Here is a 13,115-nt window from a genome sequence, read left to right as displayed (position 1 = left end):
AAACGACAGCCAAAGCCGAATTCTTTCGCAACTGAAGCTTTACCGCAGTCACATTTTGTTTGTATATCATTTGGTTTTTAAAAATGCATGTGCAATTGTAGCGCACAGTATTCAGCTCGCGTTGCAGCCCAGCCACGCCTCAACGTCAGGGTCGCAGGGATCACCAACGCCCCGTGCGATTTGTCGACGTCTCATCTCGATCGGATAAACATTCGTCGTGCAGGCGATGCCCATGAATCGGGCGTTGTAGCACATCGCTTCAACAGTCGCACTGCTTCCACATGGTCCCATTGCAGGGCGCCATGAGTTCCGGAGTGGGTGGGCCCTCCAGCATGGGATACATCCGGCAAGCTGTTCATGCCTGGCATCGACGCCAGCACCAGACGCTCGAGATTTTCGAGCTTGTCGAAGGACGGGACTTCGTCGAGCAAGAGGAAGACAGCCAATGTGAGCGACTTGAGGTTAGTGAGGCCATCAAAGGACGGCAGCTTTGCCATCGGGATGAACGCAGCGAAGTGGATGAAGGTCAGAGACGACATGTCCTCGAACATGTCGTCGGGTAGTGCTACCATCGGACTGGTAAACTTGCTATCGACGTGTCTAATATACCATAAAATCATTAGCGTACTCAACACATATTTTGAGATCTTGAGAAAGCACCAAACCCACATAAACTCGAGCTTGCTGAACTCCTTCATCCACGACGGGAACGTTTGCGTGTGCGTGTACTCTAAAGATCTGCGTCAGCATAACAAAACTAGTTAGAACATTCAAAACAACGTCCCCCCCCCCAAACCATTGGGGTCATACAGGTGCCTCAAGTTCTTGCAGCGTCGCAGCTCCTCTGGAAAAACAGCCAAGTATCGGTTAGTCAGCTGAACGGTCTGTAGCTCTCCTTTTACCGCCAGCTGAGCAACTTTATTCGTCACATTGACTGGGTTCTCCCAGTCAGCATAAGTTTTCGGCGCGATGTCTCGGTCGATCAGCATTAAGCATGGACACTGGGACAACGATCCGTCTTCGAGAATCGTCCAGCGACGAGCGCTCACAACACATTCCGGGTGTGGGCGGCACGCTAGCGACGACGTTCGGACGCTCTCCTCCACGAAAATCACGAGCATTGCAGCGTAAATGACGAGGAACGCTGCTCCCAATCGGTGGCGCTTCGGGTACACGCTACTGTGCTGCTTGTTGGGGTTGTGGATGAGGTCCACAACCTGCCAAAGTCGGAGGCAGAGCGTGATATTGACGCCGATGCGCGTGAAGAAGCTGAGCGCCGTCATGATCCGCAGCGACTTGAGACTCTCGTAGATGACTGCGGTCTGCTCCGCGTCTGCGATGACGTTTGCTCCCTGCTCGAACCACCCGGCAGGGAAAACCTCCAGATTGATGGCGAACTTGGCGTGGTCAAAGGTGAAGGCCGAGAGGCAGTAGACCACCACGAGCATGGGGCAGCCGATAATGATCAAAAAGTCAAACCTAAGCAAAAAAGGTAAGTAGAAAAGGTTAGATCAAAGCCTAGGCATGGGCAATACATGAGGTTTTCAGGATACAGACAAGATGTCGATGAAAGTCTCGGCCAGTGGCGCGCGTTCGTACGGTACGAACATCATTGCCGCACAAGCGAGGGCGTTGGATGCGGCGATGAACGTAAAAATGCCGATAAGAACCAAGGGTGAGCCGGCTTCTAGCATTTGATACAGTAGCAGCGTTTCAAGCGCCAGATCGCCAAACTTCATCAACAATTTCTGCAAAACAAAGGAGAGAGTGAGCGTGGTTTAAGAAAAAAACATAAAAAAAGGAATTGGGACGTACGATACGTTTACGCGCTGGGCTCTCGTCCTGAATGAGCGATTTTGCGAATTTCTTCGTTGTAATAGCCATTTTACTGCTCAGGTGTCTATCACTCGTGTCACTCTGAGCCCTCCCCCTTTTGCTGCTCGCTTGGTGGATCAAGAACGCGTTCTTTCGTCGATGAAAGCGGGTCACCACCTTGACCAGAACGCCGAGATACCCGAGCGCAACGACGGACATGCCGACCGTGGCCACCGCCACCAGGGCCTCCGAGGGGTTTACCATGAGCCAGAAGGACCCGTAGTCAAACGTCTCCGTGTTCATGACGCGGTTCACAGTGTCGTCGGGCGCGACGTTCAGCAGGATGAGCCAGAGTGTCCACCCGAAGCAGACGCAGACCGCCATCGCGATCAGCACTAGCAGGAGGACGGACTGCAGTCCGTGACGGACCCCAGCGGACTCAAGTGACTTCGGGCCAGAGTTTTGGCGCTTCGAGGAGCTCCCCGGCTTGCCCAAAGTGGGGGAAAACCTTGTTCGGAGAGGGTGCCTGAGGGAGCGAATGGCGCTTGAGCCTCAGTGACGAACCGAAGACTTGCCGCTCGACGCCTTTGTCGAAAGCGAGGTTCGACCGCTCCATCGAGGGCTCCGACGAACTATCCGTGCCTGGGAGGAATTAGAAGTGTGGACGGACGGTGAAGAGCGCTAAGAAGGACGGACGAAGTTCGTCTTTAGAACTGGCAATCCGTTGTCCTCGTCAGAGGAAGCTGCTATTGATAGTGCCACGACCAACCACCACGAAGCCCAAGGAATGCAGCGAGTGACGTCGCCTCATCTGTGCGTAGATCCACTAAGCTCGCGCACTTCTTTAGCAGCCTTTAATTAACATATATAAATGTAGATTTAATATTTAGACAACGCCGCTCTCTCCGTTCAAGAACCTACTTACACCCCAGCCACGCTTCAAACTCCGGATTGCACTTGTCTCCAACGCCTTGAGCGATCTGCCGCCGCCGCATTTCAATCGGAAACGGGTTCGTAGAGCACGCAACGCCCATGAACCTCGCGTTGTAGCACATTGACTCGATATGGTCGGGTCTCGGACACTGTCGGTACATGGTTCCGTTGCACGGGGCCATAATGTCAGGCGTGGGCGGACCTTCCAGCAATCCGGGTCGGAGCACGTCCCCACAAACAGTAGCCGAGAATTTCTGGACCAGTTCCCGTGTAGCTTCAGTAGCTATTTTCTCGGTCCGATTCGACGGTAGGCAGGTAGCAGCAGGAGTCCCCCACACTGGATGCACCATGCACTTCTCGTCGCTCAAGTCGCAGTCTCCCAGGAAGCCATTGCAGCACCACGCGCCTCGATCCGATACCACAAACGACTTGAGATTCCGAACCGGGGACAAGTCCGGCAAACTGTCGATCGATACGAGCGCCGCTAGGACGAGGCGCTCGAGCTTGTGAAGGCTTGTGAGTGGAGGCACTTCCTGGAGGGATAGGAAGGCAGCCATTGTGATCGACTTAAGGCCCGTGAGACCCTGGAAGGACGGCATGTGCGTGATCGGAAGAAACATCGCCAGGTGAAGATAGGTGAGCGACGACATGTCGTCGAAGAGATCGTCGGGCAGAAACACCATGGGACTGGTCACTTTGCTCTCTACATGTAAGAACTCGAGTTTGTTGAACTCCTTGACCCACGGGGGGAATGTCTGCGTGTTGGTGTATTCCAGCGACCTGGAGGCATATTTCACGTACGGTTAGAAATTTACAGTAGTAGAAAGGTAACCCCATGTAGCAGATATGCAACGTACAGGTGCCTTAAGTCCTTGCAGCGGCGAAGTTCGACTGGAAGCTCACCCAAATATCGGTTCGTCAGCTGCAGCATCTGTAGGTCTCCAGTTGTGGCGAGTTGAATCACTTTGTCCGTCACGTTCCTCGGCAGGATCCACTCGTCGAACGTCTTGGGGGCGATGTCCCGGTCGATCAGCATCAGGCACGGACATTGTGTCAGCGAATCATCCTTCAGAAGCGTCCAGCGATGGGCATTCACGGCGCATTCTGGGTGTGGCTGGCATGCCTGCGTAGACGTACGCATACTCTCCTCGACAAAGATCACCAGAATCAGGGCATACAGCACAAGTCCAATGGCTCCAAGGCGGTGGCGCTTCGGGTACAGACTACTGCGTAGTCGCTTGGAGCGGCGACTGAGCCCCACGACGTAGCGCAAACGCAAGGAGAACATGACGTTGACGCCCACCCGCGCCAGCAACTCGAACGCGGTGATGATGCGCAGAGACTTGAGGCTTTTGTAGATGACGGCGATTTGTACCGGGTCCGCATTCACGCTCGCACTCTGTTCGAACCAGCCTGACGGGTAAACTTCAATGTTGATGGCGAACTTGGTGCGGTCAAAGGTGAAGGCGGACAGACAGTAGAGAACGACCAGCATTGGGCACCCGATAGCGATGAGGAAGTCAATTCTGCATTAAAACAATTCGTGAGAATCGACACCATTCAAACAATTAGGATAAGTTTCAAGAGAACTTACGAGATATCGATGAAAATTTCAGCGAGCGGCGCGCGTTCATACGGCACAAACATCATGGCCGCACAAGAAAGCGCGTTGAAGACGACCACTAGCGTAAAGAAGGCGATCAGTGGAGTTGGCGAGCCGGACTCGAGCATTTGAACGAGAAGAAACGTCTCAAGAGCCAAGTCACCAAACTTCATCAGTAGTTTCTACATAGTTGATAGCGAGAATTAGTATAGTTCAGGGATGACCACGAAGAAGAAGAGGAAGAACAACGTACGATTCGTTTCCGTGCCAAACTCTCTTCGTGAGTGAGCGAGACAACCAGCTTTGCAGCTGAGGAGGTCACTTTGCTCCCCGTTCGGTCTTCGGCCGCATCATTCAAAACCTTGCCCACCTTTTCCACCAGAACGTGGCTGCCGCGGTGGACAGGAGCTGCGTACTTATGTTTCCGCTTGAAGGGGAGCATCGCGACGAGAACGCTCAAGTACCCGATTGCCACCACGAACAGCCCAATCGTAGCCGCGACCATCATCGCCTTCGGTGGATCAACCATGAGCCAGAAGGAGCCGTAGTCGAAGGTTTCCGTTTTCATGACGCGGTTGATAGTCTCGTTAGGCGCGACATTCAGCAAGATGAGCCACAGCGTCCAAACCAAGCAGACACACGCCACCAGAGCAATCGCCACTTGGAAAACGAGTCGTGACTTCTTCGCTCTCGAATTTCGCGGTCCTGTGGCCGCATTGTTACCGCTGCTGCCTGCAGCTTTCGACGCGGTTGGGTAAATTTTCCTGAGAGAGGCAGGGTCATTATCCGCAGCAGGTTTCCGGAACGAAGGACTGTGGAAAACTTCACGTCCGCCGTCTTCATCTGCAGCTAGCGACTCGAACGCTGGCTTTCGCATCGCTTTCCGGGTATTGAGTTGCCTGTGCTTGGTGGTGTTGCTCCTTGAGACGAGATAAGGGAGTGATACTTGGCGAGACACTGGTCAGAAGCACACGTCTTATGATGAAAGCTTCCTCGTCCAACCTATTTCCAGAGTGAGCACATTTACGGACCTGCTCAGTCGCGTCTTGTCTGAGGAATCGATCTTATCGTCCTTATCGTCCTTATCCGTTTAAGAATACATTACCATACGCAACAAAGGCAACTCACGCGCGTGCACACCGGGGGATTGTATGTCCAAAAAAATCCGTCGTCTCCTCTTCAAACCACGCAGTACGTATTTACAATACGCGCGGGTCTCCTACCAGTATCTACAGATAAAAAGTGTGTACGCCCACATTCAAAACTGCGGCTGAGCCAGTGAGAGTTCGGGCTTACAGCACGCTGACGTTGTCACGCGGAGTGCGGAAGTTGGCGAGCGGGCCCTGGGCCGTCGTGGACATGGGGGTCTTGCTCTCCAGCTCGTCGAGCATGGCCTTCTTCTTGCGCACGGCGAAGATGGCAGCGGCAGCCACGACACCCACGGCACAGCCGATGCTGATCACGACGTACGGGGTGCTGCCGCCGCTCTCCTCGCCGGCCCTGTTGGTCACCTGCTGCACGCCGTCTTCCTTCGAGGCGGCAGAAGGGGTCTGTCCGATGGTCTCCTCAGTGGACTGGGCGGTCTGCGAGACCGTGCCCGTCAACTTGGTAGAGTCCTCCTGGCGCAGGTTGTTGTTCTTGTTGGTGGTGGAGCTCTGCTTGGCGCCAGCCTCCGCCTGCGAGGCCGAAGCCGATGCGGACTTCTGAGTCTGGTCCTGGTACTGGCCAGCCGAACCGTTCGAGTGAGAGCTCGTGCCCGACGACGGGGCCGAGTTCTGTTCCTCGGGCGAGGGCGTGGAAGTCGGCGTGGGCGTGGGCGTGGGGGTCGGCGTCGGGGTGGGCGCCTGAGTGGTGGGGGCCTGCGTCGGCGGCTGCGTCTGCGGGGCGGGCGTGGCGCCGCCAGTGCCGCCGGGGCAGAACGTCAGGTCGAAGTCCGTAGCCAGTGGGCACGTGTGCGTCTTGGTGTCGTCCTTGGGGAACTGGTAGCCGTCCGCGCAGCCGTCGGCCATGCACGTGAGCTCGACGCAGCGACCGCCGTCCGGCGAGTGGGGCGTGATCTGCATGGCCACGTTGAAGCCGACACCGCCCGTCAGGTCCTTGCAAGCCTGCAGGCTCTCGCAGTACTCGGGCTGCATGATACAGTATAACGCAAAGATACCGTGACGTTAGCATTTAATGCGGGAGAGAGGAAGCGGACATTCGCGTCCCGCTCGAACAGCAAAACGGAGATTAAAATGTTTAGTACTTACGCCGCTCTTGGGGCCCGTGGGGATGATGCTGATGTCGTACCAGACCTTGCCGCCCTCACCCGAGAACTCGGCGACTGGAACACAGCACGAACTAGCGTTAATAGGCTGTGTAATGGTGTGAACTCGATAGGGTATTTGGCTGCAACTCACGAGTGGCCTGGGCGCCAGTGCCCCACTTGAACACGTGCGAGGCCGAGCCGGGCGCGATAGACTTGGTGGTGGTGCCGCCAGCCGCAACCTGCTCCGTCTCGGAGCCCGAGGGCGACACGTGCGCGAGCGTCATGCCATCGTCGCACATGTTGGACACGTAAACGTTGAAGCCCTGCGCGACGCCGTTGAGCAGCGCGAGGCCCAGGAGGGCGTGCGAGATCGTCTGCATGACCATCCTGAGTACAGTACGCTTTTGCCGCGAGATGCAAGAGCGTGGAGGGAAATTCCTGAATGGAGCGGCGCCAGCGCTTCCGGAGACCCGCGCCTATCCTGACTAGATGCACGGTCTCTCTACCATTGCGAGCGCACGACCGCATGTCCTGCGGGCGGGGCGAGACACACTTCCAGCTGGGCATTAGGCGCTGCTGGCAAAAGAGCCAGAGACCCAGCGAAAACTAACGAACACGATGCGAGGCGCCAGTTCGGCCAGGATTAACCGCGTTTTGCTGCTCGTGGTTGAAACCCGGGGGCTTCTCTGCGCTGGTGGACCCGCCCCGAGCCACAAATCCCCGCGCGGTCAGAGCACCCGACACCTGGGTCGTTCGATTGCAGAGACGACCAACTGCAAGCGTTACACCGGCAACAGGCAACCACCAGCAGGTTTCGCGAACACCGCACCGCTCGACGAGCCTCGAGTGGTGGGGGCATGTACCGGTACTACAGTCACACACACGGGAGAACTCTGCATGTGAGCGCCAACTACGCGTTGAAGTATACATGTATTAATAAGTTTTGGTGTGGAACGTCGACCTTCATGGGCTTTGGGTCCATGACTTCCTGGCGTCACGGTGCCTGAGATCGTTGGGCGAGATCGGCACGGCCTTCCACGTCCTGGGAGATGACGTCGGAATGTGCGCGAAAATGCGCCACATTGCGGCGCTTGTGACGGTTCCCCCAAGCGCGCTCGACTGCAAAATGCACTGTTTGCAGCGGGGAAAACTTCAAGTATTCGGACGTGGTGGACAGACAACGTAGAGGCCTAGCTCTCCTTTGCTCTTGGAGGGTCTCGCCAGTGGCGATCCTATCGGCGGCGGTGGCGACTTGCCACCGCCGCCGATAGGATCGAGCGTGCAGCCAGCGTCGAGTCGAGTCGAGTTTGGTACAGTCGCCTTTCATCAGTTGGTAGAAGATTAAACGTGCTTTCCCGCCTAGAGGGAACGATGCGAGGGCGTTCCGGCCAACTTGTAATGCTGGTTGCGAGTACTGTACTGCAAGGCAGATACCGAGCGGTGGAGATGCAGATGATATCGGCCTTTTCCGCCGTGGGGGAGCCAAGTCCAAACGCGCGAGATAAGTCGCAATCGCGATTGCATAGCCAAAATAGAGTCAACGAGTCACGACACCTGGTATTTTGATGAGACCTCCATGCCATGGACCATGGACGCTACTTCCTCTAGACGGTGGCGCTTCATACATCGCGAGCTCACTTGAAGTCGCTGCTTCAAGCTTCAAGGTCGCCCGTCGACAAGGTGGCAGTTCCGAAGGTGGCCCCTTGCGATACTTTTCTGTTCCCACCGAGACGTGGTTACTGCCTGGTCACTCGCAACACGTACAGCAATGCTTCTCCTTTGTCGTACAGTACGCTTGAATTGCTGCATTTCCTCCGTGGGTGTAACTTACGAAGATTTCTGGAAGTGGTACTCTAATACGTAGAACTATTATACTGGCAGAAAATGAAGGGGTTGGTGGAGAGATTACAAAATTCGGCGACTTACTAGCCCCTTCATTTTCTGCCAGTATAATAGCATTCGACGGCGAAGAGGTCAAAAGCATTGGTATTTTCGCCTAGGTTCCTTCATGTGCATACCCCACCCCATACAAAACACTAAGAAGCTGCCGTCGACACTGCATCGAACGAATTCACTGGTGCAAAGGTTATTTATTTATTTAATTTTACTTATGTATTTATTTATTATGTTTCGTTTGGTGACTAACAAATGTAAATAGGAAGAGAAGTGCTCCTATTGCTGCAACTTTTATCGAAGCTTCGAAAGTTCTTTTGCCAAGACTCGTTGTGCTCTTTATAAAGTAATTCTGAGTGCATTTACAGTCGACTTGCTTGTCATTATCGGACGCCCCATGTAAGCAGACTTCGTATGATATCGTCTACTTAAACATTAATTTGTTTGCCCGTGTTAACATGCATGGAATACTGCGTTACAGCAGTGTTTGGATAGGTTTTGAATATGCCGACAAATTCGTCAATTCAGACATTTCGACAAGCAGCCCCAGCAAGGAATCTGCCTTTGCTGGAAGCCATCAAAGCAAGTCTAGGACTTTAATAGTCGGAACTCAATAAAGTCTCTTCGACTACACCTTTTCAACTTCAAAACTGCAAATTGTAAGTTCAAAACAGCAAAAGGTAAGATCAAAACAACAATACTCTATAAATGTATGCGTGCCAACCAATGAGCTGTGTATAAAAGTACGAAGCTGGCCTGGTCTCTGCTCGTGCAGTTTTGAACTTACCTTTTGCTGTTTTGAACTTACAATTTGCGGTTTTGAAGTTGAAAAGGTGTACTAATACTACTACCTACTACTATCATGCATGGAATACTGTAAGCTGTGAGCAATTTTCTCCTGCATTTTGCTACTACATGTACTCTTTTTCACTTCAATATGACCTCTTTGGGTTTTATGTGTACCACACACATTATGCGATTGGGCAAATATATGCTAGCCTGTTCGCTGATTCGTCAAAAATACTAGTATGCCAAGAAAAACCTCAGTTCTAAACTTGTCCGGTCTAATACATGTATCGCCAAAACTTGAATGAACTCCTGGTCGCTCTTTACGTAGTAATTGGGAGTAGCAAAAATACACCAGACGCGCTGTGGCGTAAGCTTTCCGAAGCTACTTTCAGTTTTATCAAACTCGATCTACGTGACGAGATAGATCCCAGAAACCAAAGAGGTCATATTGAAGTAAAACATAGAGTACTTTGAATTAAATGTCTCATATCAAAGCCACCAAAATCGTCATGAGTGCGCGAGTGTTCTCAACTCTAGTTGCAATCTTGCATTCTTTATTCAACGTTGGCAGTGCACAGTTCTTCAAGCGTAGCATTTCCGAAAAGCCGATTCAATATCTGTGATCCGATCGTTTCAACTCCCCTGGTACAAAGTGATCGTGTTCATGCACAGTACTAAGAAATACCGTATTTGCATTTTGTTATGGTGTTAGTTCGCCTTGCCCCCAGCTCGGGAAGGACGGTCTCCGAGGTAAATGCGATATGCCATTATGGCCACGAAAACCGTCATGATAACGTAGTCCGCAATCTCCCCGGAGTTGGACTTCGTTCGGGCAACCGTCGTCTGGAGCTTCTGAAGTTGGCCTTGCTTGAGTTTGGTGGAGCCTTTACTCAATCCAAGCAGAGACTTGACTTTGTCGGCAATCGCTCTCTCCTCCTCGCTGAAACGAACGACGTGGCTTGTCCACTGTCTTCGAAACACCCTCTCGCACGAGCTTCACAGCGGTTTCTGCGTTAGCGTCCTTCGCAGCGACTGCATGGTCGAGAAGGCTCGAAGCGAAGACGATTGCCACCACCACAGCGTAAAAACTCGTCCGCATAATGAACCAATTTTGACACCTTCTTGCGCGCTTGACGGCCGATTTCGAAGTGAATACAGTGTAGTGCACAGCACAGGGAGTGCATCTGTTGTGGCTGGCGCGCGGTTGCTGAAGCAAATCGGTTGTAGTATTTCATCAAAAGCGTAAACAAGAGCGGAAACTACAAAATATATGAACTGGATCGTACGTTATCACGATAAATCTACACCGGTTAGGTATTTGACTTTTTTTTCTTTCTGAGTCTTACCCGTTACAAGCCTTCGTGTCTAATAAAAATACAGAGTTCTTAAGTCTGGCATCGCAGTCAGAAGCACGATGTTCCACACCCTTCTGACTATCTGGTAGTCACGATTTCACATCTTGCTGTTCATTGTCCGGATACCTAGGTGATCATCTCAAATTGCATTACTTTCAGTAAGCTTACATGACATGATGTACCTATCGACCATAAGACATACGAGGCACTGGAGAACTCACAAGACGAGGGTATTAATAAATACCAGTGACGTCGCTGCACGACTCGCCGGAGGTGTCGTCATCCTCGAGGCCACCGCGAAGCTCTAGGGCTCGCAATCGGGTACCCGTTTCTTGTACCCGCTCTACCCGCCTCGGGTATACCCGGTTTCGGGTCGGGTACGGGTACCCGAAGCAAACCTCGGGCGGTGCCACGGGTACCCGAAGTTGACGAAAATAGTACTAAATAGTAATAATATTTCTTACTTATACCAGCTATATCATGCTCCTACGCAGTCTTCTTTTAGCCTCCACAAGTCCTTTTCACTCTGCATTGATTTCGCGTAGTTCCTACTGAAATGTTTAACTTTAGATCTTTTAAAACCGTGTCGGGAGATGTAACAGTTGGTCCGTCCGTACAAAACCTTGAGCCCTGGCTGGCCTGGGTACACCCGTGGCTTGTGGGCGGGCGGGTACGGGTACCCGATCAGCACCATTTGCGAGCCCTGGTAAATACGACCGATGCTAAAACCCCCATTATTTCAAGGCTAGCTGAGGTGTTTCAGCTCTTCACGAAGATGAAAAGTTTCAATTACAAGACCAAGCTACTAGAAAATCCACGGCTCTAACAACTTACCTGTGCGGTAGTAAAAGGGTACAAACCGAACTCGGGAGCAGATGAATGGCTATTGCCTCGAGTACTCAGGCGGTTGCTATCAGACTGGAAGGAAGCTCAGATGAAGAATTGGCCAAGGGAAAATCGCAGATTTCATTCTTGAAGCTCTGAAACTCGACAAGGACCGGTTTATTTCTATGCGGAGTCCACTACTGGTCCTACGTGGAGATGATAAACCAAAATCTGTACAAGCTGCTGCTTGCACAAATACGGGCGCATGCCATCGACGATGTCGTCGCTAGTTTCATCGGGTCAGCGAAGCGGGAGGTGACTGGGTCGACGATTGCCCAGAAAGTGGAGGACTTGCTGCCCGGCAGCTAGATGTCCCAAAGTACAGACGACATTTTCAAGTTCTGAAGCTCAACACTCTAGACAAAAGGCTCTCCAATTACCCTCAAATGGGCATTTGGATCGCGTACGTGACTAAGGCGGATGGGAAGCAAGCAGACGAGGAAATGTACAAGATCCTTAGAGCGGTTTACGGCGACGGCGAGCTGGCGACGATGCTTGCTGGATCGAAGCAGTACTTCACGGGTAGAGAAGAGATTCAACATAAAGTTTGGGTGAAAACTGCGAAAACAATTATCACCGCTCTGAAACTGAACACCCAAGGCGATCACCTTTTGGAGAGCCCAGCGTTTCGTTCCTGGGCCACCTATGTGGCAAAGCTAAGTCCACAGAATGCTGACGAATTGATGTTTTCCGCTCTAAAAACGATACAGAGACGAAACTTTGGCCAAAATGTTTATCGCGGCGAAAGAGAGCGTGACCACTAAGTCTATTGACGGGAAATTGGAGCAGGCTCAGATGAAAGATTGGTTTCGTGATGGGAAGCCCGCAGGTGATGCTTTCAAGCTGCTGAAGCTGGGCGATGAAGTGGGCAATTTGCTGACCAACCCGTAGCTAAGTTACTGGGTAAAGTATGTGGAGAATTTGAACCAAATCTGTACGCAATGCTGCTAATGAACTTAAATACATCCAAGCTCACCGCCACAGACGATAAGTTCGTTGAGATGCTGATGAAGGCGAAGAATGATGCCAGGACGCGTGTCATAGCTGGCAAACTGGAGGTGGCACAACTCGAGGCTGAAGGAGGAGAAAACCGCGCTGGATGTGTTTAAACGCTTGGATCTTGACGACCAAGGCGCCTTCCATTTGTATCGATGGAACGCGAGGGCCTGGGTGGCGTACGCGACTAATCTTGACGCCAAAGACGTGGATGTTATGCTGTTGGTGGTGCTGAAGCCGTACTATAAATAACGTGGCACGCGGCTGGCGAAAGTGGTGGTGACAGGCAGGGCTGTGGCCGATGACATGGCGGGCAAATTTGAGCAAATTGCCCTCAACAAAGTGGCTGCGCAAAAAGAAATCGGCGGATGACGTCTTCAACTTCGAGCTGAAAAATCATGGTGGGCGCATTTTTCAGGGTCGAGATGTGAACTTTTGGGTCTCGTTCGTGATAAAGCTGGATAAGGAGGACCCTTACAAGACGATGTGGTTAGTATTGCAGCAGCACTTCGACATGACACAACTCAGCCCCATAACGCAGCCCAAGCCAGCCGCACAACGGAACTAGGCTGGCAGTTGGTGCTCGAGATGTGGCGGG

At 52.5% G+C, this 13,115-nt stretch overlaps 3 protein-coding genes across 3 annotated transcripts; 1 reads left to right on the top strand and 2 right to left on the bottom strand.

Moving 5' to 3' along the window:
• Positions 1-191: 191 nt before the first annotated feature.
• On the bottom strand, positions 192-2,199 carry PHYSODRAFT_295534 (hypothetical protein; the record flags this gene model as incomplete). Its single annotated transcript, XM_009519915.1, has 4 exons — positions 192-738; positions 811-1,479; positions 1,600-1,748; positions 1,816-2,199. 4 exons carry the CDS (start codon positions 2,197-2,199, stop codon positions 192-194), a joined length of 1,749 nt encoding a protein of 582 aa, XP_009518210.1.
• Positions 2,200-2,701: 502 nt separating this feature from the next.
• PHYSODRAFT_349608 (hypothetical protein) lies at positions 2,702-6,990 on the bottom strand (the record flags this gene model as incomplete). Its single annotated transcript, XM_009519914.1, has 8 exons — positions 6,751-6,990; positions 6,601-6,674; positions 5,648-6,480; positions 4,605-5,250; positions 4,343-4,533; positions 3,606-4,274; positions 2,839-3,528; positions 2,702-2,795 (listed from the first exon to the last, which is right to left on the bottom strand). The coding sequence occupies exons 1-8, from the start codon at positions 6,983-6,985 to the stop codon at positions 2,702-2,704; spliced, it is 3,432 nt and encodes a 1,143-aa protein (XP_009518209.1). The 5' UTR covers positions 6,986-6,990.
• Positions 6,991-11,907: 4,917 nt separating this feature from the next.
• PHYSODRAFT_324203 (hypothetical protein) lies at positions 11,908-12,412 on the top strand (the record flags this gene model as incomplete). The annotated part of the gene is made up of 2 exons (XM_009519913.1): positions 11,908-12,146; positions 12,232-12,412. The coding sequence occupies 2 exons, from the start codon at positions 11,908-11,910 to the stop codon at positions 12,410-12,412; spliced, it is 420 nt and encodes a 139-aa protein (XP_009518208.1).
• Positions 12,413-13,115: the final 703 nt, after the last annotated feature.

Source organism: Phytophthora sojae (genome assembly GCF_000149755.1).
Source record: "Phytophthora sojae unplaced genomic scaffold PHYSOscaffold_2, whole genome shotgun sequence".
In the NCBI taxonomy this organism is placed as follows: Eukaryota; Oomycota; class Peronosporomycetes; order Peronosporales; family Peronosporaceae; genus Phytophthora; species Phytophthora sojae.
The sequence above is the reverse complement of the archived record's forward strand: the minus strand, read 5'-3'. Positions and strand labels throughout refer to the sequence as shown.